The sequence below is a fragment of the Rhea pennata genome, chromosome 2 (assembly GCF_028389875.1).
Source record: "Rhea pennata isolate bPtePen1 chromosome 2, bPtePen1.pri, whole genome shotgun sequence".
Taxonomy (NCBI): Eukaryota; Metazoa; Chordata; class Aves; order Rheiformes; family Rheidae; genus Rhea; species Rhea pennata.
Window position 1 is genome coordinate 142,342,230 of NC_084664.1, and position 25,258 is coordinate 142,367,487.

A 25,258-nucleotide genomic window follows, 5' to 3' on the forward strand; every position below is an offset into this window, starting at 1 on the left:
TTTTAAGTGTTACTTGCTACATTGTTTTATGTTATACATAGAAGTCATTGCTTTCTTTAGGTGTCTTATTTAGGAGTAATTTTTTTTTCTGCTATTGATAGTGATTTTGGATTGAAAACGATGGGTAGAAAAGATGCCTCTACAGCAAGGACTCCTGTTGACCAATACAGGAAACAAATAGGTAAGAGACCTGAAGAAAAGTCTGTGTGCTTAATTTTTCACAACTAGGTGAGTTGGTTTAATAACTTGTATTATTTCTCCTCAAAAACTGAATTGCTTATAAGCGGGTGAGGCAAAGTAACACATTGTTTAGGAAAACATTTTTATACTGTTGACTAAATCATTCAGCAAAACTTTTTTACAGATAGTGTTTTGTATAACTTGAAAAAAATTCCTTGTTTTATGTTTAGAAACGTTAGCAAAATATATCTGTGTAGTGGCTACATGATACTTCTGAACTGTTGGACCTGTCATTATTCTCCTGTTTGCCTCCAGTTTGAAATATGGACATTTCTAACAAAATTGTGTTCATGCTTTTTAATAATTTTTGGTATGCTGAAAGATACAGGCCTTTACATTGTATAACTAAATTTATTCATATATTAATGACATATTTTTAAAATACATTATTCCCAGTCTTTTCTGTAATGACTTATTGTAGATGTAGGTAACTTCTCCACAAAGCACACTCATGCATCTACCTCCCCAGATATGCACGTTGAGATACAAATCTCTATTTCTTGGCTTAAATGCTAAAAGTGGCTTATTTTTTGGCATCTGTGTTTGAGGATTCTGCCTCTCTAGGTGATAAACAATATTATAAGACACATACAATATTTTAAAAGTAGATATTTAAATGAAGTACCTTAATCTATACTCTGTTATGTAAGTAAATGACTTTGTTTTACAGTTGCTAAGCACCTACATCTGTGTTTAAATATGCAGAAAAATAGCAAGTCTCTGGGTAAAAAGAGCTGTTCATAATGTACATTCTCATGATGACAAAGTTAGGGTTATGTGAAAAAATCTTGTTTTTATCATGTGTTAATTATTTTAGTGTGACATTATTTTAATATAATTGTTTTAATGGGATTTTCTGCATTTAAAGTTGAAAATAAGGGACTGTTTTGTATTTTATTTGTTTTAGATTGCTATAAGATGCTCTGTGTTTCCTATCTTGGGCAGGCTTCCTTGATTAATTCTTTGAAATAGTTAGAAATGTGGTTGAAACTCTTCAAGCACATTTACAAATGGGAAGCAAATATGTTACAGAGATTTCAAATAGATGGGCTGTCTGTTTTTGTGCAATTTAGGTTTTGCATAGAAAAACCTTGCTAGGAAGCTGCTACCCAGCAGAAGATGACACCACAATATTTCACCAAAATGGATTTGGTAAGAAGTAAAAATAAAAATAACCCTAGACACTGGTACAAGCTGGGGGGGTGACCTTCTGGAGAGCAGCTCTGCAGAGAAGGACCTGGGAGTGCTGGTGGATGACAAGTTGACCATGAGCCAGCAATGTGCCCTTGTGGCCAGGAAGGCCAATGGTCTCCTGGGGTGCATTGGGAAGAGTGTTGCCAGCAGGTGGAGGGAGGTGATCCTGCCCCTCTACTCAGCCCTGGGGAGGCCTCACCTCGAGTACTGTGTCCAGTGCTGGGCTCCCCAGTACAAGAGAGACATGAAGCTACTGGAGAGAGTGCAGCATAGGGCTACAACGATGATCAGAGGGCTGGAGCACCTGCCCTACGAGGAAGGGCTGCGAGAGCTGGGCCTCTTCAGCCTGGGGAAGAGAAGACTGAGGGGGGATATGATCAATGTGTACAAGTACCTGAAGGGAGGGTGTCAAGGGGACGGGGACAAACTCTTTTCAGTTGCCCCATGTGAGGCACATGGCCCCACAAGAGGCAATGGGCAGAAACTGAAGCACAGGAAGTTCTGCCTGACCGTGAGGGGGAATTTCTTCCCCGTGAGAGTGACGGAGCACTGGAACAGGTTGCCCAGGGAGGTTGTGGAGTCTCCTTCTCTGGAGATCTTCAAGGCCCGCCTGGATGCAACCCTGTCTACCATGCTGTAGGTGACCCTGCTGAGCGGGGAGGTTGGACTAGATGATCTCCAGAGGTCCCTTCCAACCTTACCGATTTCTACTGGGAGGCCCTCAGCTCATCTTTAAGATGATTCTTCCCACATAACTAGATGGTTAAAGAGAGGATTGTTACGTCCACTTTCTAACATTTTCTTGGCATATTTTTTATTATAATCGTTTCTTTTTCAGCTATCTCCTTCGAGGTTGCTTTTCTTCTTATTGTGAACACCTTCATGTGGTTACTCTTGGAGTCATTTTTTTGAAATCCTCCACAGGGTAGAAGAGATCAGTGATCTCGAGAGACATGCTCTGCTCACCAGGGCAAGATTCTCATGCATGAAGCATCTCTCATTTCAGCAGGAAATTCTGCTATCCAGGTCCTGCCTTCAGCTGCATCCCCTAAGAACTGACTGGACCATGGGAAACCCAGAGGGGGTGTGAAACAGCCACTGAGTATGAGACTCACTAAAATGACCTCACTGTCTTCCATGGCTTGAGCTATTTCTTGCACATTAACACCACTTGGCACCATGGTTGCACATCTCACACCTGTGTGCCAAGACTGATCAGCTGTGTCCTGAGCAGGAGAGAAGACACTGAGTTGTGGCAAGGAGGCAAGGGAGTGAGAGGATTTATATTGGTGCCCAGCACTCTGAGGGATCCTGTTATGCAGCTGACTTGTGTTTCAGGTTAGCCTTGTATAGCACATTGTCTCAGCAATTTGGCACCTCCTCTGTTATATGATGCAGCACCACGATCTGTTGGATACTGCAAAATACAGCATCTGAGGGATCACATATTAAGCTCATTTTGCTTAGATGTGATGCAACTTGGCAAAAGCAAATGTTAATTATTATAGGGAAGAATCTTGCACTGGCAGATAAATAAACTATATGACCTACAAGGTGTTTTTTCTATTCCGAGTTTCTGTGACTGTATTATTCCTTAGAGGACTGAGAAGACAATTAAAATACACTATCTGTTGCCTTTTTCTCTGGTGATAGTTGTTTCAGTTCCAGTTTTAGTTGTTCACTGATATACCCCTGCAGTTTTCCAGTATGCATTATTGCAATTAGTGCATTATTATTAGTGGATTTATAGGTAAAGTTTTATATTTTAGTATTACAGGGGTGTTTGAGTTTAATGTATAAGCATTACGAGCCAGCAGTAGGTCTGGTTCCTGAGCTGAGTTATCCTTCTATTCTCTTTACACCTTTAAGTGTATTAGTGCAATAAATACAAATTTTATCTAATAAAGAACTTTTCTAGCCATAATGAATATGGAATCATTCATGTTTTGCCATTACTTCTGATTTTTTTATACTCTTTTGCTTTGATGATAATTCATCTATTTAATTCCTTATGATTTGATTTCATTGGCATACTTATTAAAAATTGTACTGGAAGAATTGCAGTTTCGTCTTGAAATCTGGTCATCAAATAAATCTTAGATTTGGCAGTTTACATACCTTTTCAGGATTTCTTTAGTGTGAGAGTTGTTAATAGAAGACCTTCTACAATATGGAATATAGATGCTCTCCAGGACTATGTAGCTTCTGGATGGTTTGTTATTATTTGTGGGATAACAGAGGCAGAAGGCTCCTGAGTTGCAGGAGAAAGATGTATGCGCACCCTTTCCCCGATAGTTTGCAATCCCAGAAACAGTAGACAAAGGGAGACTGCAGGGGGCCTGTCTTTGAAAACTTCATTTATCACACCCATTTAAGGTTTTAAACCAGTTCTTGGAATGATTACCATCCTTCTTTTCCAGGGGTTCAAAGTATATGAATTCTTGAAAAATATGATGGACACATGCTGAACAGCTATCTTCTGCTGTCTAATTTAGGCATTATTTTTTTGTTCAGAGTTTACTATTTTATAGCCTTTCTGGATAGAAGGTAACCAGGTTGAAAAAATGTTCGTATCTTTTTTTGCATGAAATACACAGTCATTGAGGAACAATATGTCACAAAATCCTGTCAACTCCAACACAATTTTCAATTAAAGTTTTAGTGCAATAATTTGAACTAAAATCAGATATTTAATTTCATTTTATTCTAAGCTTTCTGTTTTGTTCTGTTTCTGTACAGCATGCCACGTGCTTGCCCTATGCCATGGTTTAAGTTCATGTTGACTGGTTCAGTTTAGCCTTTTTCCTTTTTTTTTTTCTCCTTCATGGCTGCAGGATTACTTGGGTTTTGCTTGCTGCTATGCCATTAGCAGTTGTTTTTTGCTTCAGTGGCATTTTCAGAGGACTCCTCCAGAATAAAGATTGATGGTACTCTTTTCTGTCAGCTGGCTTTCAGCCACCTCTCTTACCATCAGCCAAAATCTGTCTGTAGTGCCTCTCGTTTCCAGCAGCGGCCCTGCCTTTTCCCCAGGGAATAGAGAGAGGCTTTTACTTATCAGACCAAAGTGACGCTGGCTTCTCAAAGACTGTCCCCAAGTGAGACAGAGAATAACAGCAGCAACCTTTTCAAACTCGCCTAGGTTGTGCCAGGAGAAGGCGGGGAGGAGGAAGGAGAACGCCGAGGGAGTTTTTATGTGTTCGGTCCCCTTGAGCAGCCAAGGCTTTAGAGGAAGTATGGGGAAAAGTAGTTGTAATGCTCTTTACTCAGCTCTCTCTCAAACACACAAAAATATGCCTGAGTGTGCACTTACACGCACACATAGACACACGCGCACGCATGCAGCCCCGTAAGGTGGCAGAAAGCAGTGAACTCTTTTGCATAGCTTTTACTTATCACTGCTGCTGTTTGTGCTGCTGTGCTTAATTTGCTGGGATTGGAGGAAAGGTGTTAGTAAGTAGGCATCTTTCTGCATTTATGTAGCTTTGCTTCACAAATGCTATGAAAATAGCAACAGGTTTTGCACCATATTTGCTTTGTTTACTGTTATGGGTGCTTTAAGATCCCAGAACAATTCCACATGTATATTTTTCATCCTTCTTCATCTGGTGTGTCACTTGTTCAGCATAGGAGCTGCGGGATTTGTGGGTAGTGTTCATGACTCGTGTGATTGCGTGGATCCTAAGCAGGCATACTGAGAGGATTATAGTATAACTAAAACCTGGTCTACAAATCAGGAATAGACATGGTTTTGGCTCACATTACTATTGTGTTGCTGTAACATAACTTTTCATAAGGAGAGATTGTTTGCCGATCATTCAGGCTCCAATTTGTAGACTCAAAGGTCTGCTTGTTGTCTGCTCCGTATCCTTTGACTTGCCAGCTTGATCCTTTAGGATCTGAAACTTATACAGGCATGGCGCTCAGGATCACTGGAATAAATGAGGCTTTCCACAATCCCATGGGAAGGAATACAATTTATGAATGAAAATCACTTTTTTTGGGGGGGGGGGAGGGGGGTGGAAAGCAGAAGGTGCTAGGCCATGCATGATGGGTCTCTTGTGGTGGTGCTTGTTAGCATAACATAGACAAACCAGTGCAATTGTGAAAGAGGCCTAGGTAATGGTCCAGGAGACGCTCACATGTGGCAACACAAGGAGAAAAGAAAGAGAATTATTTACTTGAACTAACAGCTGAAAACTTGAGGGTAAAGGGACTCCTTTTTCACTCCTTCTCAGCATGAGGAACTGGTGGCTAGTCCAAAAGAAAGGCATCTCATCCCAAGGTCAAAGGCTGTGCTCCCTCAGTATCCCTGACCGCCTAGAGAAGGGCTATGGTCTTGCAGCTGTAGCACCCTGAGCTGAGCTAGGCTCTGGTGCCTCCCAGCCTTCTGCACAGAGCAGCTCCATTGGCAGCTGTGTTATTGCAAAACCCCCCCCAGTCCTAGTTTTCCAAACCAAGAGTTATTTCTGGTACTACAGTTGTGCTGACTGATGGAAGGAATAGATCTTGAGGAGATGGATGAGCAGGAGAGGACTAGAAACACTATGAATGTCCCCTGCTCTAGCCACCAGCTCAGTGGCCCGGATGGACCTGGTGCCCCCTTCTCTCCACAGGGAAGTCATTCCCACCACAGTTGCAGGTTGCCATATCCAATTGCCCTTCTGCTAAAATAAACTGATTTTAACTGGGAGAACATCAGTTCCATCTTAGGGTTCATTAGGGTTCTCCCTTTACTGTCTTTACCTCACCTTTTTTTTCTGCTTTCCCTTATTGTTCACCTTCCCTATTTTTTTGCAGTATTAATGTCCCTCTTCCTTCCTTATCCTGATTAGTGCAGTACATACTCAAACTGGCCACTAATATTTTACCTGCTCAGATCAAAAAAGAAAAAAAAAAAGTTATATTTTGATATTTCCTTCTGAAATAATTAGATACTTTGAAATAAAACATTTTTTGTTGTTTTCAGGGAATGCTTGTTAGCAGCATCAAAATTTTAGACTTTTGATTCTGAAACAACAGCAACAACAATATTTGGACTGAATTTGCACTGAAACTTCAAAATTGCACAATTTGTCAGAAAACAGTAATTCCTAAATGTTTTATCTATTAAGAGAAGGCAGAGGACAGAAGGTAGCATTTTGGTCTTTGAGACTGGTTGTGCCATCACAAACAAATGTATAACAGGATAGATGTTAATGGAATGAAAATTCTCCACCCTCTTTGCTGGAATAGGCTTTTTTTCCACGTATTTGATAGAAGCAAACTATTCACTGGGGGAAAGCTAAGGAGAAAGAAAGTTCAGAAGAAACAAATACCTGCTATTCTGGCTGTCTTATTTTGAGTAGAGACAAAAACAAAGACTAGAATTTATTAGAGGGGGAAAGCAACCCAAGAAACTGATGGGCAACTCTAGTGCATCACATTATTTTTGCCTGTAGAACATTACATTTAACCACTTGAATTTTCTAATAAGAATGTTATAATAAGTACATATAATAAAAAGAAGTAGGAAAAAAAATCTTTCTCTTTTAGCTATTATGTGAGAGTGTTAGCAAATTTTAGAATTTTTTCGTATGCTAAGGTTCATACCTTACGGTGATGTACCATGTGTAGTCCTTTTTCTTTTGCTTGGAGGGAGGAGTGAAGGAGAATGAATTTCTTTTTCATAAAAATTGAACTATATCTTTTGGTCAGTGATTGCTGCTTTCATTTCATTTTTGTGCCAGAAGTGTAATTTCTTGGAAAATAAAGCAAGAGCAGCTGAGGGAAACACTACTATGAAGTGAAACTTAGGCTAACTAAAGTAGTGCAATCCACATTTTATGGCTATTGGGATGATTTTAAATATGTTCTGTGAAGATTGGTGATGGATTTTAAGCATATGTGATATGTGATCATTTATTTTTAAAGTCCAAAGCAGTAAAGCTGTATTTTATTGCCTTGGCTCGGAGCATCAAGGGATGGTAGGTCTGGATATGTACTTGTGTTTGTATGGATGTTGTTTACTTTTCATTTACCGCGGCAGGTGCAGTCCCAGTTTGAACAGGGAAGCTGCAGAGCTGTAGATCTGGGAGTACATGATGTAGTGTGGGAGAGTTTGCATGCATGATACAGTGACTATAAGGAAGAAGATGGTGTGTGTATCCTACTCCTTTCCCACCTGTTACCTCCCCACAGTAAATCCATATTGTTTCTTTGGAATTGTTTGATTATACTAGTTTTACAGTACTTTTATACTACACTTGTTTAGTACTTTTATACAGATGAAGGCTCACAGTCTGCTGTTTTTAGTCTCATCAACAATATTACCATTTCTTCAGTGGAGTTTCTGTGAATTTTTTTCTAGGTGCACATGAGAGTGAAATATGACACACAATTTCCAATTGCTCTACTGCATTTTGGTATTATTGCAAGCATTTGCAATTCCTGTAGAATATCTGATGTCTAAAGGACTCTTGGAGTGACACATATTTGCACTTGTACTTATTCTGAGCTGCCTGATCCAATTGTTAATGGATTCATTTTTGCAGGCAAAAATATCATCCTAACCTCTCTGCATCCTTTCCAAAATACATAAAGATTCCATTATAGACACATAAGCATGTATATATTACATTCAGAAGCAGAGCAATTCAACTTTTTTTACGAATTCTTGTACCAGGCTTTGAAAATCTTAGCTCATATGCATTAAGGGTGGACCTCAAAGTACTCATACCGGAATGTGAATCTCTAAGTCTGACTTTACGCACCCATTTGAAAAAAAATCTCAAACATCATTTGTATATGTATACAATATTCATTTCTATGCATTCTCTCTCTGTGTGCGATGTGATTAAAGGTAGTAATATGTCAGTATAAATACAAGGAAAGGTGGGTAGTGAACAAGAAATTAGATTTCCTATTATTTCATCATAAGTAGCAGTGCAGAGAGAAGGTATAAGAATGAAATGTCCAGTGCATGTTTCCACAGATGTGTTTAATAGATATTTAAGATGGACATAATGCATACTTGTAACTTGTATTTCTTTGGTTATAGTATTGCAAAGTGTTGTTCTATTTTTTCTGATGCAGTAAAGTTTTGTCCAGTCATTGTCCCACAGTGGAATTTGGAGTCCTTAAATTTCCATGGATGCTCCTCTGTCTGGACCTAGCAGAAATGAATGCAGCAAGAAGTCTGCAAAGCACTGCGGAGGCCACTGGAGTAAAAATGGCATATAATTCCCCTGTCTCAATTCTGTTCCTTTCAAGAGGTTTTTCTGGAGTGACTTGTGTACTTCATCTTTGAGGACGTGACAGTAGTTCAGCAGGCATTGCACCTATTTATGGCCAGAAAAAAAAATCTATGTTAGATTTCCATGTTCATCATAAACATGACCACAGATCAGTCATCTGGCTTTTGTAGGATCAAGTTGTAACAATTTTGTTCTCATTGGTGATGGCTATCATGTGGTCTATTACTTGCACGTTGTCAGAGATTTATGTAACTTATCTGTATTAAAAATATTTTTTTTTCAGTGGAAGCTTTTGCTTCTATTACACTTTATTTTGGAAGTAAGAAATTAGGACCAGACTACGTTGTGACTTACAAGGTCTTGAGCTATTCATGTGGTGTCTACTAGGCCCTGCGTATTACTTCTCAGGCTTTGAGTGCTGGATGGGCATTGAAATAACAGTGCAGCGGGAGAATCATCTTAGCTCAAACTACTCAAATAAACATATAGAAAGAGTCGTTGTTTAATATGTATTAAAGTTACATTCAAAGTTATTTTGAGGTGTTTCATTGGTGTAGCAATTGGATCAGTGCAGCAAAGCATTGTGAAGTGAATGAAGAGCTATAAAGTGACAAGTGGAATGTAGGAAACCAAATAATCTGCTCTGATTGAGTGATTAATATTAATGTATTTGCAGATAATATAAGGCAAGTCACTAACCTGTTATCTCTGAAATACTTTACTTCAAATCTGATCCTTGTAATAATCCCAGCTATGTGGATATTGTATTTGCCATAGGACCAACTGAGTGGATTTTGCCCTGTTAAGCTATAAATACTGTTCTAAACTAACCCATATATTAAATAATGAACTAAATACTTTTCAAATTTTTAAATTGCATATTAAATAGGAAATGTGGGAAAGATCTACCTTTTCCTTAGTTTATGTTCTGTGAATGTCTTATCACTATCACTATATTTTTATTGTTGTTGTAAAATTTGTAGCAGAATTGATATTCTGAATTGTGACTTTTGATTTTTCATTAAAAAATGAACAGTGATTTCAGAATGCATGTTGTGTTTATTAGAATTAATTTCCCTATAATGTTTTAGCAGAATATCCATGGGCTTTCTTGTTTGTAAGAACTGGGGATTAGATGATCTAGATATGATAGGTAACAGGATGTGACACAGCTCAACACTAAATCACTTGTTCAGGTTCAGTCTAGGTGATAGTCATGGGATGATGGTAACTACCTGGCAGATGTTGGGTGGCATTTATGATGCAATGTTTGTGCATTCAGTTCCTAGTTGAAAAGTGTTGAAAAACATAATGTTGTTGGCAGTTAAAACAGAGAGGAGCTGGATAATGAACTAGCATATGGAGTGAAACAGTGTCTCAGCATTAGATGTGGTCCTGTCAGCTCAAGGTTATTGCATACTGATAAGAGAGTGGCCCAGATTCACTGAAACTGTTGCAAGGAAGACTGAAATCATAGAGTACGTTAGATCCCTCATCTTTGGACTGTTTGAGCATGGTGCTCGTGCTGTATTAGCCTGTCAGCAGTGCTAATTAACTTCACCATGATGCTATATGTTATGGCACTGCATTTTCTGGTTTGAAGTTGGTTTGCACCTGATCAGAGCATAGGCAGAATGAATGCGCTGCTGTTTGTGTAGCCATAGCCTGAGGGACGTAGCCTGAGTCAAGGTAACTTAGCAGCTGGAAGAAGTTTTAAGTTAAAATAAAATGCAAGTTGAGCCACCTAGGAGTTTTGCAAGCATTGACTGAGCATTATAAGAATCATTTCCACAGGCATTGCTGCAGGTGAGAGGTCTCTGAGTTTGGCCTGGTGATTCACATCTGCACTTCTAAATTAAATAAGCTTTGGACTGCTTTTTGGCATAGAAGCCAACTGGCTTTGAATGAACCTGACCATACTGTTAAACTGTTTTATATCCCAAGCAGTGGGGTTGTATGCAAACTGCTTATTGGAAATTGCTCAAGGCCCATGTTAGCTCTTGAACCATGCATAGGAATGACTTGGGAGAGTTTTAGTTACCTTGAAGACAAACTGTGCCAGACACTATTCTAAAAATTTGACAATACAAACAATTGATTTTCAGTTCTTATTGCCATTGTATAATGTGTTGATACACCTGCCACCAGATAGCCAAAGGGTGCAGTTTGACATTACAAAATGATCATTAGCAACACCTACTTAAGATACCTGACTCTCACTGCTTGTTCCTGTCCCCAGGTTACAGGGTACTGTGCCATCATTTGTGATGGCACAGCTGTTTAAGTGGTCATTATGATCCAGCTTAAAGAAAAAATTGTGCTGGGTGTTTTTTTTTTCAGTTGAGTCAATTCCCTGATCTGCTTTATCAACTGACTGCATGCAACTGAGCTAATACAAATAAACGAGCAGGATGACACACTGCAGGAACTGAATCACGTGGCAAAAGTCAGGGCAACAAGTGCCATAATCAAGTATTGCTGCTAACTGTACTGTAAGGCTGAGCCACAGCTCCAGTGAATTTAGGAGGAATCTTTAATCTGTCAAACAAGCAGATTGAACAGATTAGAAGGAAGTGTAAGAAAGATTAGTTTCCTGTGCAGGCTTTCCTTGACTTGCTAAGAATCACCTCTGATTTCATTCCAAAGGTGTCTGTAGGTCAGGTCAGTCCTACTTGCTGAATTATGGTATGAATAGTAAAAATGATAGTTTAAAACCTTATATTTTAAAAGGTATTTTGCACTGTCTGCAGTGAACAATAATGTTGTCTTTCATAGGTCTAGAAAGTACAACGAGACCTGAACATAGCTCTTTTGAGCCACACCTTTTTCATAATGTTCAGGTGTAGTATGGTGTATTGTGTCTACTGCACATGTGATCAGAAGAAATGGAGTGAAATGGCTAGTAGGTTTATATCTGAAGAAATGCTTTTCCAGAAAAGATAGACTGCAGTCTTCTGTGTCTTTTCTGGAACAGATGGGTACTATGCAAACTGGAATGAATGGCACAGGGAAAAACATTGAATAAATTGCAAATCAAATAGGTATAACCCTTAACATACTTCAGAGTGTGAAGTATCTTAGAAAATCAACCTGTTAAGTACATTACCAGATGGAAATGACTGGGAGAGTTACAAGAAAATCAGACTCATGTCTGCAACACTGGAGCCCTGTGTATCTTGAAAAGAGGCTTGGAAAACCACAGAACACATAGCATATATTCCGTGGAGGAGCTTCTGACCAAATGGCTTACTGGAAGAAGCAAATATGACCTGTTGTTTGTGCAGAGAAAACTATCAGATTCTAATGAGAAATCATCATGAAAGGGATAAAGGAGAAAGTGCATTTTACTGTTCGTGAGAGAAGGAGAATAAAATGTTTTGGCTATGGCAAAAGCAGAAAATAGAAGTCCGTGAAAGATGGTCTTTCCCATTCTAGTTCTACTACTGGAACAATACGAGGAATTAAAGAGCATGGTTCAATATTAACTTTTTTGCTTTATCTAGTTACCTTTTAGGCAACTTTTAGTCTGAATAGAAGCACTTCTGATGGTAAGAGATCGTGAGCTGGAAAGTCAGATTTTACTGTGGTGGAGGTTTGTTATGGATATCACAATACTGAATTTAGCAGAGTTACTTTAGATGTGCATCATTTTAAGTGGGAGCAAGTTCCAATTCCTAAGTGTGAAAATAAGATAAATCACAGAATCACAGATCACAGAACAGTTGAGGTTGGAAGGGACTTCTAGAGACCATATAGTCCAACCCATCTACTCAAGCAAGGTCACCTGGAACATGTTGCCCAGGATCATGTCCAGACAGCTTTTGAATATCTCCAAGGATGGAGACTCTACAACCTCTCTGGGCAGCTTGCTGCAGTGCTCAGTCACCCTCACAGTAAAGAAGTTTTTCCACATGTTCAGACAGAGCCGCCTGTGTTTCAGTTTGTGTCTGTTGCCTCTTGTCCTGTCACTGGGCACCAGTGAAAAGAGTCTGGCCCCATCCCCTTGACACCCTCCCTTCAGATACTTGTACACATTGATAAGATCCCCCCTCAGTCTTCTCTTTTTCAAATTGAAGAGCCTCAGCTCTCTCACCCTTTCCTCATATGAGGGATGCTCAAGTCCCCCTTCATAGCCATCTGCTGGACTCTCTCCAGTAGCTCCATGTCTCTCTTGTACTGGGGAGCCCAGAACTGGACACAGTACTCGAGATGTGGCCTCCCCAGGGCTGAGTAGAGCGGCAGGATCACCTCCCTCGACCTGCTGGTAATACTCTAATGCAACCCACGATACCACTGAATACCATTTAAACTCTAGAAAGGCTTATTATGTTGCTTCCAGTTTTGTTTATTGTCTTTTGTCAAAATATTATCAAAGAAGTGTGTACATTGATAGAAGTGGATAATCCAGCTTTATTTCTAGATTTTATAATCCAGGTAAACACTGGAATGAATTGCCCAGAGAAATTTTGGAATTTCCTTCTTTGGACCAGATTTTTCAGAACTCAGTTGTACAAGGCCCTGAGCAACCAGATCTAACTTTGAAGTTACCCCTGCCTTGAGCAGATAACTAGGTAGCCTCCAAAGATCCTTCCAACCTGAATTATTCTGACATTCCCTGTGTTTATTCTCATGTGTTTCTGAAATGCAGGGAATTTTGGCTCAGAACTGTAGCAGCATAAAGTCCTGTCACACTAAAGGTTCTCAAAGATGTCTAAGCTTCCTTGGCTTGGACAAATAGAGAAACCAAAAACTGATGGTGTGATACTTGTCATATTGAAGGAATATCAGGATGGGCTGTATCAACATCTTAATGCTTGATTTATAAATCTTTAGTTTGTTGATGAGCTCACTACCAATGCTGCAAACTCATCAACTGAAACCTCAGAGGAAAGGTCCCCTTGTTTCTGCTCATCATCCAAATCATGGCCATGAAATAAAGTGTATATTATCCCTGTATGTATTTCAAGTAAAGATAGGAAGTATTAAAGCTTTTGGATAGGGCACTGGTAACAGTGCATTTGAAGTTTTGAGCACTAATTTGGCCATGCATATTTAAGGAAAAAACTGAATTAAAATTGAAAGAAAGATGTTGAAAGAACTACTAGAGTAACCAAGAAAATTTCATTTCTTCTTGTCATAGACAAGATATGTCAAGTCATATCTTCTTGGCGTGATTTTTGAGTCAACATGTTTGGCCTAGCCAAATACAAGCTAAGATAAATATGATTGCTTTCTGTAAATATATTGGGGGTAAACACCAAGAGAGACATAGGTCTATATATACTCCATCTATAACTGGATATAAACTGGCTGTAGACAAATCTGGAGACTAGAAGGTAATTTCTAAAAAGAAATTGAGGCTCTGGAGTGATGTCCTGCTTGTAGTGCTACAGGAAAAAAAAAAAAAAAAAAAGAAAAGAAAGAAAAGAAAGAAAAAGAAAAGCTCTCCAGCATGTTTTCAATTTGATCATTCTGATCAATTTTGAACAAAACTGAATGATATGCATGCCTGCACTAACAGAGAACTGGATTTCAGTAGTTCACAAAGTCCTTTCTAGTCATATGTTCCATATGGACAAGATTTTACTGTGAAGCGAGCAGCTTTCTGAGATATTTATAGCTAAAAATATATTTGGAAGGATTACCATAACTTTCTGCCTGGAGTTTTACTTTAAGAAACATTAATACTGAATATTTTCACCAAAATCAAAAATTCAGGAGAACTAAAGAACATAATCCTGAATTTCACCAGCTTTTTCCTTGTTGAACTGAATAAAAAGTTCTTGCTGAGAGTTCAGGCTGAGAGGAGAAGGGTGAGAGAAAAGGGACACAATTTCTCTGGTAACATTAATCTTTGCTTTTTAATGCTTGTGCTCTCTACATAAAATGGCAAAACCATCAAAGCAACACAGGTTAAAGACCCAGAAACCTGAATATTTCCACAGCATTATTGTTCCTGTTTCTATTTTTTTATAAGGTGCTGGGTACATTTGATGTTGTTGCCTTTTTTATTTTTCATTTTACATAAGTGCAATCTAGTCTAGTTAATAAGTACAGTGTGTAGTCTCTTTGAGGAGCCCTAATTGTACATCCTTGACTGGACTTTCCTATCTCACCTCTTGGTCCTAGCCTTGCAACATGCCCACTGACAAGAATAAGATGTGACTCACACTTTCTTATAATTAAAAAATGGCAATGGGAAACTAAAAAATGGTTCATAACAAAGACTTCTGGGAATTAGCTTATCTCCAGAGGGAGAGAAAGGAGAAGCACATAGTGTTCATAGGTTGTCAAGGAACCTGGGAACATATTTCATTCAGTCAGTAAATAGGAACAATTTGGAAACAGTTTATAGCAGGTGCCAAAGATGTTACAGTAAGGTCATGGTAGTAAGAGACATCTCCATTGCATACAACACTGACTAAAGTGCTTTTCTTAGGTTGAGTTTTCCTTCTAAAATGAAATAATCTTTATAATTGATTGAACAGCATATGCAGGATCAGTTATTTCCCAAGAATGGTTTTAACCTAGTTTAGCACATTTTTGATGAAATACTTGTGAGTTTGCAGCATTAAACATTACTGAAACCCTTGGCATAAAACTTCTCTCATCATGTAATTACACTCCGCTACAAGGGTGCCCTGGAAGAGCTTCGTTCTCAGTAAGTCTGAGAGAAGGTGGAAATATTGGTGGAAGTGGGATGGTGGGGAAATACCTGGAATGGAAAATGATTGTGATACCTGTATTTATTTGGACTTTTAGTCCCTGCCATAACACAGGCATGTCAGCTATGGCCGCCATGATCATGGGGTGGGATACTGGCGTTAGCGAAGGATGAGTGAGACTGTCAGTGTGTTTTGCTGCTTCCTAACAGCCAGTAAGAAATTATTAATTAGAACATATGCATAAAGTTAGCATTGTAGTTCTTTGGATTTTGCACCTGAGATTTCACTTCAATATACAACCCAAAGACCGTTCAACAAAAATGTAAAACATAATTTGACAAAAATCTCCTCTTTGTGTATGTTTCACTCAAATGTTAGTGGCAATAGTTTTAATAATTTAGTGTAATCTGTACCGTATATACAAAATTCTTTTGCTAAATTCTTGCAATTTGGAGTAATCAGATCTGCTGGCTTTCCTGTGGATCTAGGAGAAGAATGTCTGTTGTAAGGACTGCATTGTTCCTAAAGGTGAAGAAGTGTCTTCTTTCTTCTGAGGAACTGAAGTTGTTCAAAAACAGACTATTGAGGGGGTATTTTATTTTATTTTGTGGGATAAGAGTTTCCTATATCTATTTATCTATGAAATGAGACATTCACAAAGACAATTCATTCCAAATGTAAGACAAAACACCAGGCTGTGAAAAACTGAGAAATGACTAAAAAAGAAATGCATTGGCTGTTTATCACTTGGCATGCTATGTATAATACATATGTTCTTTCTGTTATTTTTAAGAAACAAAATTAATCAGAATAGGAAATGTTAATAGTGAACTTTTCAGGTAGTTTATTAATAACCTCTTTTATCTGCCTTAAGCAATAAATATCTTTTCTTTTTGGAGTGCACTGCCAAGGCAGTTGATGGATTCTCTCTGTTGATGTCTGCACATCGGGACTAGTCCCATGGTAGATGCACTTCAACTAAGCCTGTACTACTGTGGTGCATGGGTGAAATTCTATGATGTCCTGCATTTGCATGCTAGGTCACTACAGAAAGATGTAGTTTCTGTAGAATCACTAAATGAAGGGACTTCTCAAGCATGAAAAAAAAATTGGGGAGGGAAGGATGATACTTAGGACCTTTGTGATCAGACCTAAGTCAATATAAAGAGTTTGTGAGGAAACAGTGTTCTAGTTACAAACAGGCATTGCTAAAAGTTGGTTTTCTGTTTGATTTAGAGAATTTTGGTATGTTTTTAAATTCTAGAAACTGGAATTTCCATGTGTAAGGATTTATAAATGTTTAACATGCATTTTTTAATGAATAAGAAGTTGATGTTAAGGGTCAGTAACAGATTCAGTTACTTTTTCAGATACTTTTTAATTGTTTCTCATTACATTTGTAAATTTAAATGTAAAAACTTTAGAAATAAATTAATATAGATTCTCAGAGAATCACCTTGAATAGATAGTATTCATGATTATTTTTACACTTCTATTACACTATCAAATTTTTGATGAGTATCAAAGTCTTAAGAAAAGAAACTTCCAAAGGTCATGAAATAATATTTTGTAGGATCCAGGAATAGAAAACAGCTCCATACTTTTTCTACTTAAATAGAATATTTTTCCAGAAGATAGGCTAGTTTCTTCAACAGTCATGACAGATTTTAACTATTTCTTACAAGAGGTGACACTCTTAAAAGATTATCCCATAGAATTAAATTTCAGGAAAAAAGATTTTGGGAGAATTTCTTTTTTTCTTTTTCTTTCTTTCTTTCCTTTTTTTTTTTTTTTTTTTTTTTTTTTTTGGTAAAAACTTCCCTACTACACACCCTTCATTATTTAAGTTAAATGGTGTAGCAAGGTTTAAAATAAGACTATTACTGAAACAGACTGACTTGGTTTATAAAAATATCAACACAGAACTGATGCTGATGGAAATGAACACAGAATGGTCCCAGGTAAAGTCAAAAGGCTCCAGGTAAAATCAGAATGACGATAATGTAATGGTAAAATTACAGCATTTAATTGTCCTTTGTATATACCTAAAGAGAAAGTGTGGAGTAGCCTACTCTGCGTGACATACTGAACATTGCAGTATTTGTGAGTGGATACCAGAGGCTCTCCTGCAAGGCAGTTAAGTCCAGTCCTGAAGTCAGGAATGAGAGGCCATAGATTTTATGTGCTTTAATACACTACACATGCAGACATAGTTCATTTTCTACAAGCTGCCAGAAAGGGGAAAGAAAAAGATGGAGTAATATGTCTGGAAAAATATAGATAAGTTTAAAAGTCAGCCAGTCTCTAGCCTTTCTTTTTGTAGTAGCAGGCTTTAATGTCTTAACACAAACACAGATCTCATTGTTGGCTGTAGCTCAGTTTGGCTTTTGAAGGTAAAATTGTGTCTTCTAATATGCTTCAAGACATTATTACACCTTTAGTTCTGAGGTCCATAAACCATTACTCTGGATGCTCATAAATATGCATTTCCTTTACACTTTTAAGTAAGTAAGCTGCTATTGCTGTCATTCACTTTTAGTTAAGACCTGTCAGCTGGAGTTTCTGTTGAAGGCAAGAAGTTTAAATTATGAGTGAACTGAAGATATGTATTTCTTAGGAGTGCTAAAATTATGAGTGAGTTGGAGAGATTATTCCTCACAAGTAATTTTAGGATCCCAGGGGATAATTGTGATATGTACAAGAGATGTTCCCTTCTCCACTAATTCCATTAAAAGCCTCTGATTTCTGCGTTGCTGGTGAGTGAAACTCCAAAACCCTGCCTTTCCGTCTTACATAGTCACTTTCACAGTATCCTTTAGCATCCACCTCTGCTAAAAATGTCAGTGCATTGACTCCTGGAGTGACAGTGATATATAGGTCTGACAAAGCATCTTTTGCAATAAGCTTCATTGAAGTGAGACTTGTAATTGCTGACAGTATTACTGGAAACCTTTTACTTAGACAGTATTAATAAATTACAACGTATGTTTTGGGATGGCGTTGTAATATACAGCTGGTCCAGAATGATATGACTCTTACAAGTAAGGAATTACTGCATGTTGGCAGACAGCATCCAATTTATTTTCAATTCAGAGAAAAGCATTATCCACTGAATAAGACTCTGGACCAGGAGTTAAGACATTCAGGATCACAGTTGTGCCATTCTTCTGGTGTATGACCTCGTGCAGGTCTCACTCAGACATCTTTTGTTCCTTTCACTTTTTAGCTTGTGTCATTCTCCTTGGTGTGTGATCTGACAGTGATTATTCATACAGTATCCCTCTCTTAGGTGAAACCCAGGAATCTCATATTCAGGCTAAATCTGTAAATTCAGTTCCTTATCCACAAGTTCTAATTCCAAACCAGATATTATTTGGTTCAGAATCTGCAAATCTTTCTTGGGCACGTTGTGACCAGTGATGAATTGACAGTAAGTCAGTCTGAAGCAAAGAAAAGAATCTTAGCAGCAATAATACAGGTTAATGTTAAAAAAATTTCCGGCTCGACAAAGAAAGTATTAGAGAAATGAACCTAGTTTCTCCTTTGCTGCACTGTTTCTGTGTCTCGCCTCTGCTAAGGAACGTCCCAAAGCAGAACAGCTGGACATGTGAGGCTGAGGAAAGCCTGTGGCTCCTGGGAAAGGGCTTGTGAAGGAGGCAGTATTCCGAGGCCAGCGCTCTGCAGCTGCAAGGACGGAGAGGGAGAAGGGGCGATTCCAGTTCCATTCAGTGCTGCAGTCTCCATGGGACATCTCCCAGGAACTGGTCCCCTCCCCTAATGAGGTCGAACCCATCAGGTAGTGAGGAGTTAACTATAACAGAGTGAGAGACATCCTCCCCTCCTAAAACACCATTGCCCCTTTATCCAGAAGGTTTAATATTATTATTAAAGTACTTGACCATGTTGTGGTGCTTATTCAGCAGCTGTGGTTGTCAATGGTCAAAATGATGGTTAAAATGATCTAGCACTAGACTAGCATGATATACCAGAGTAACTGGGAATAAATTTCAGATTACTGGTATTGGAAACATTTTTCAGGAAGTGGTTGGTTTGGCCCTGTTCACGTACTCGGAGGTTAAACTTATTGTTAGAGTTGTAGTCAAGAAGAATTTTTCACTGCATAAGATTCACTGGAACTGTTGAGGGGGTTTCCTTTAGTGGGGAATTAGGGGAGGGACATCTTGCTTTTTTGCAGTGTGTGCCATGATCTGCCTCTAGAATCATGAATATATTTTTCCTAAAATATTTCCCAGTAAAGACTCTTTAACCTCTCCTGTGACCTCAGTCTCTCCTGTTCTATATAGGGTCAAAAGAAAGTAACTTTATGCAAGATAGTGGGAAATTTTTCTGGCTATGTGATTATGGAGGTAAGAAAGCAGAATAGATATTTTATGGAACACGTGTTATGTGGATATGTTTTATTGTGGGCAAACGAATTTGATGACCTGATCATCAGTCGCTATATTTTTCTTTGTTGTCTTTTAAGTGTGCTCACTAGAGAACTATTAGTATTTTTCTACCTTCCTACGTAAGTTCCTATTGGAACTCACCTCTAGTAATTACACAGCCAACATCACAATAACAAGGAAACAGATGGGACATATAATATTCATAAATTATTGAATGAAACTCCCTCATCCTTCACAATAAGCTCTTCAGTACAGGCACAGACAGTGTCTTGTAAGTATCTAGAATATAACAAGGAGATAAGTAACAGCCAACTTGATTTGTCATACCAGTCTGATATTCTTCTTTGGAGAGTGGCAAACCGTATGCCGGGAGAAGAGGAAGAGGTGCCATATGCCTTGACTGTATTAAGGCTTTTGACAGTGCAGTGTGATAAGCAAATTAGAGATGTATGAACAGATGAAGCTGTTGCAAGGTGGGTGCCAAGTTGGTATGAAAGCTGTATTCGGCAGTTATCAATGGTTTGCTGTCTGTTTGTGAAGGTATAATGAGGGATTCACAGGGGTCTATCCTGGGCCCAGTATTCTAATGGCAAGGGGAATGATGAATTATGTTTGCAAGTTACACCAAGCTGGGAGGAAGTAAACAAGTAGGGATAGAAGATTAAAATTGAAAATAAATTTAGAAAGTGAAGAAACTGCTTGGAAACATAAAATATAATGCAATGAGAAAGAGGCAAGATTCTTAATCTTGGTAGAAATAATCAACCCACAAACTGAATAGAAAGAACAATTTAGGCAATAATTTTGGAAAGGGTTTATAACCGTGGACAGAGTTGCAGACTCTAACTGAATTTATAAAGAGAGTATATGTGATAGAGGTAACACCTCTACTGAAGTGTTCTGCCTGATTTTGTTCAAAGATCAGGAAAAAAAGTCCAGAGGAGAGTAAGAGAGATCCAGAAAACAAAGACTGAAGGACTGAGGTTGTTCAGTCTGGACAGCAGAAGATTTTGAGAGACATAATGACAGACTAAATATATAAAAACCTTGTACAATGAAGAACGGAATAAATCATCTGCTCTCCAAGTCTAGTGAGCTAAGAGTTCAACAAAGGAGATTTAAGTTAGATGTTAGACTTTACAAAACCATATATAATAAAGATAGTGAAGCACTGGGGGAAAGCTAGTGAGACTGTGGATTTTCCATTATTAGGGATTCTTTGAGAACTACATGGACAAACATCTGTCAGGAATTGTATAGATAAACTTGATTGTACCTTGGGGCTAACAAGATAACTTCTCAAAGTCCCTTCCAGAGCTGTCTTCCTGTGATTCCGTAGCTAATACATCTGTGCAGGACTAGGCTGTTGGTAGTGTCCTCTGGGAACCACCATCGTTACATCATTATCTGTGACAATGATGATTATACTCTCTTTCTCTCTCTCGCCTTTGCTGCCTAGCTTCTATCTAGCAGATCCCCTCTTGTTCAATTGTTTTTCTCTATTAATTGACCTATGAATGTATCTTCAGATAGGATATATTAAAAAAAAGTTGTCTGTGGCCTCTAGAGACAGAGATTGCAAAGAACAAAAGAATGCTCACAGAAACGGTGCAGCTCTGAAACTGTGGCGCTGCATGCTATGTCCATCTTCCTAGAAAGCTTTGAGCGTATGTCTGGTTCCACTTATTTCAGGGTATATCACATTTTCCTCTATTTGGAGCCAATAAAGTTAAAAAAGAAACAGTATAAGCCAAGTTGGAACTGGGCTCAGTCTGTCTCAAAAAGGCAGAAAGACTCTGTGTGCTCTTTCCCCATGTTATGCTGCCTTTTTCACAGTACTGAGCATCAAAGAAATAGTACTACGGTTTCCGTTGTCCAAATACAGTCTAATCAAGTACTTGATAAAACTGTGGCTTATAAATTATGTTAATAGTGGGTATTTCACACACACTCCTAAGCAGTAGTATTTTTGTTTTGCTTTGCTCAGTTTAGAATTTTTAGTGAAACAGGACTGATTATATGAAAGTGCAAATGCTGATACTTGTTGTGCAGCAAATAGACGTCTGCCCAAAACTACATGTGTACGTGCATGCATGTATATACTAGGTAGATGGAGGAAAAAAAAAGAAGAAAACTACTCATTCTTTAATATGTTTCAAATTAACTGTGTTAATTTGTTTTTGAGAAAGTTATGTAATGTTGTCGTAGTTGTCTATTTTAATATAAAATGTTAAAGAGATCACTGGAAAGGTTAATTGAAGAATTGCCATCTTGTGTGTTCAAGATATTCCTTTTTATATGGAGCTATTACTTTCTTACTGGCTGTAAGCATGCACTTGTTGGCTTGATTGAAATGCTGAAAAAGATAACTTATTATTGAAATGTATGAAAAAAGAAGATTCCTCAAATAGTAGCATTAATATTTTTAGTACTGTTCTTTATTCTTTTATTATGGTCTTGCAATTAATTGTGTGTATTCTATAGATATTGGAAACAATGCAATTGTATGAAATATGAATTAGCTGACAAAGTATTGATGATCTTTTTATTTTGTAAATTTTTCCAAAATTTTGTAAAGTTTTCTAAAATTCTCTTCTAAGTTGTTTATATAGGTCTTTAAAATATTTCTTAAAGGAGTCTCTAAAAATGTACTAATTTAAATGTTTTTTAAATATTTGTTACGGTCAACACATGCCTAATACAGATTTTAAATATAAAACATTCCTTTTATGATACACTGTTTTTATTGAAAAACAGCTCAATAATTCTGAGGGATTTTTTAAGAGATTTTGTTTCCAGTCAGAATATTACATTTAACAAATATTAGCAGATTTCTGTTCTGGAATCAGGGAAATATAGCAATAGTTAAATGGGCATATTTTGGTGTACTTAAGGATGCCTTATTTTTTGATTTTTTTAAGCTTGCAGGCAGCATAAAAGGAACTTATTCATTTTAATGCATCCTTCTTGTTGGCTTAAAGCTGAAATATAGTTGCTTGAAAATTAATTTACCCCTCATGAATGACTGGTTGGATTATCTTTGTAGCATTAAATGTCAACCTTGAGCTCAGAGAACATTGTGTCTACGGTAAAAAGTTGTCCCTGAGCACTTAATGTTGTGTTAAATGATGATGTGTCCTTTGCAAATGTATTATTAGTGTCAAGCTGTTCTGTCTCTCAAGATTGAAAAATGGTCAGTGATTTGAGCTGCCATTAAACCTGAATAAAAAAAGAGAGAAGCTGTGGGGGGCTTTCATGCTTTTTCTGAGTACAGACGTACTCTTGAGTACGTACAAGACATATCAAAATGTTTCTGTTAACCTAAGACTTCAGAAACATTTGTAATCACAGCAATTAAAAATAAGAAAATCTCTCTTCTGTGTCTCTGGAAAAAAGAATGATCATTGAATATATCTGTGTGATGTTAAGAGCACAAAAATAGCAGATACTTGAGAGCTTGGTCTTGTTTTCATAGAAGAGAACTAGAATTCTGGCACTTATCCTCAAAAGTGAACAATAACGTCCTAAACGCTGTTACATATATATGATTTGCTCTCTGATTTTAATTGAAATTAGGCCTGAATTTTCTCTGGAATTGTTTTTCTGTAAATCCTCTAATATCCTAAATAAACATTTTTTTTTTTTTCAATTTTAGAGTTGTAATGTTATGGATGATACATGGATGTTTAAAATGTGAGTGTTATGTCAGAGTAGAATTTCACAGAGGTTCAGTAGATTCAAATTCTGTTACTCAGTGAGTATATAACAACTAGTTTATGATCACTCACAAAGATATTTAGACATCTGCTTGTGTTCAAGCACCTTAGAAACTAGGTGCATAGGAACCTTTGTGGATCTGGTTGATGTTAAAAAGTGCTTGAAAGAACACTTCTTTGCCCATACCAGGCACCTAAGTTGCTGGCATTCGCAAAGGCGCTTAAAGGAAAATTCTGCTACTTATGTATCTAGAAAGACTGTTTTCTGTGAGGGCTCCATTGCTTTGAAATTCTCTCCCTTCCAATACGAGATAGTGCTCAGACTCCGGGACATATAAGAAAAGAAATATCTATATCCCTTGATATTAAATATAAAGTACTGTAAAGTTACAGAATTGTTGAAAGAACAAAGCCTTTTAACTTTTCAGTCAACTGACTTGCTGGTTATAGACCCAGAATTCCTCTGGTGCACTCTAATTAGACAAGAAGGTTCTGGGGAGACCTTATTGCTGTCTACAGATAATTAATGAGATGCTACGTAGAAAGTGAAACCTAACTCTTCTCGAAGGTGGGATAAGAAGCAACATGGAAGAGGTTACTCAAAGACGTTGGGCAATCTCCATGTTTGGAGATGTTCAAAACTCCACTACACAAGGCCCTGATCAACCCCGACCAACTTTCAAGTTGGATCCAGTTTAGAAATTGGCTGTTGTGAGTGGGATGCTGGATCAGATGACCTCCACATGTCTCTTCTAAACTACATTTTTCTGTGAATCTGTAATTTAAAGCCCCGGGGAACATAGCTGATATGCAGGAAGGGTTCTCAAGAGGCGCAGTGTTAATGATTGCAGAACAGTGGCTCTGCAGGATAGACGTAGCATAATCTCTGGCTCAGGAACTGCCACGGCATAACCCACCTGACCTGGGTGCTGAACAAATCTAGGCTCGCTCCGTGGTCAACGGCAGTAAAAAGACACTGACAGGGAGCTGTTTAGTGTATTCCACTCTGCTGTCATTCGCTCTTTGGAGAAGTTTCCCAATGGGAAGTAGAGAGAGAGAGCTAGAGCAAGCAAGTGCCTGCATCCCTGAAGTTTGGTGCAATGAGTGTGATCTTCTGTGTCTTCTGAATAATCATGTGCCTGAGCTTTCCTCTGCACCTTTGTCCCTCCCTGCCAGCACGATCAAATATGTCTCCTACCCCTGTTGTGGCAGGGAAATAAGAGCAGTTACTCAAAATCGGCCTGTGGAACCCCTAAAAGGACTAGAGGAGCCTCATCTTGCTTTGTGCTTGTACAGTAGGATTTCCTGGGAAAGTTCCCCAAAGCTTTACTAATTGGATCGATAATAACAATAAGAACACTGATTTCTGTTTAACTAGGTGTGTGATTAAACACTTCCACTTTGACAGTAAAGCTTACTACAGTCCATCTCCAGTTTTTAGTTAGTTATGTATGCAATTTAATCTTGGATTCAGTGTCAGTTGCATTAATACACTTTAGTCAAACTACTAACACTAACTAGAATTTACTCAATAGCTGTCATTTTATTACACTTTAAACAATACTTTAACATTTGAAATGGATTGCTACAGTGTGGAAAAAAGTCTTATTACATTTTGATTATGACTGTAATATCAGCACAGAAAGATTCAAGCAACAGTTTATTGGTTGTTACAAATTATACTGAAAGTGTTGAAAAGAATTTTAAATCTGTAGTGTTGATTAGCAAATTTTACTATCTGTCAGTTTTTTTGGCATGCTGTAAATAACTCATCTTCAAATAGTTTGTCTGAGTAATTAAAT

General features: G+C 37.9%; 1 protein-coding gene across 2 annotated transcripts in view; it reads left to right on the forward strand.

The window, feature by feature from the left end:
• TRIQK (triple QxxK/R motif containing) overlaps positions 1 to 25,258 on the forward strand; it is a 61,109-nt gene that overhangs the window by 17,068 nt on the left and 18,783 nt on the right. For both annotated transcript variants that reach the window (XM_062570519.1, XM_062570520.1), the window contains exon 2: positions 102 to 181. In XM_062570519.1, coding sequence (XP_062426503.1) covers positions 121 to 181 — 61 coding nt within the window. In that variant the 5' untranslated portion in view covers positions 102 to 120. The remainder of the gene's footprint in view (positions 1 to 101; positions 182 to 25,258) is intronic.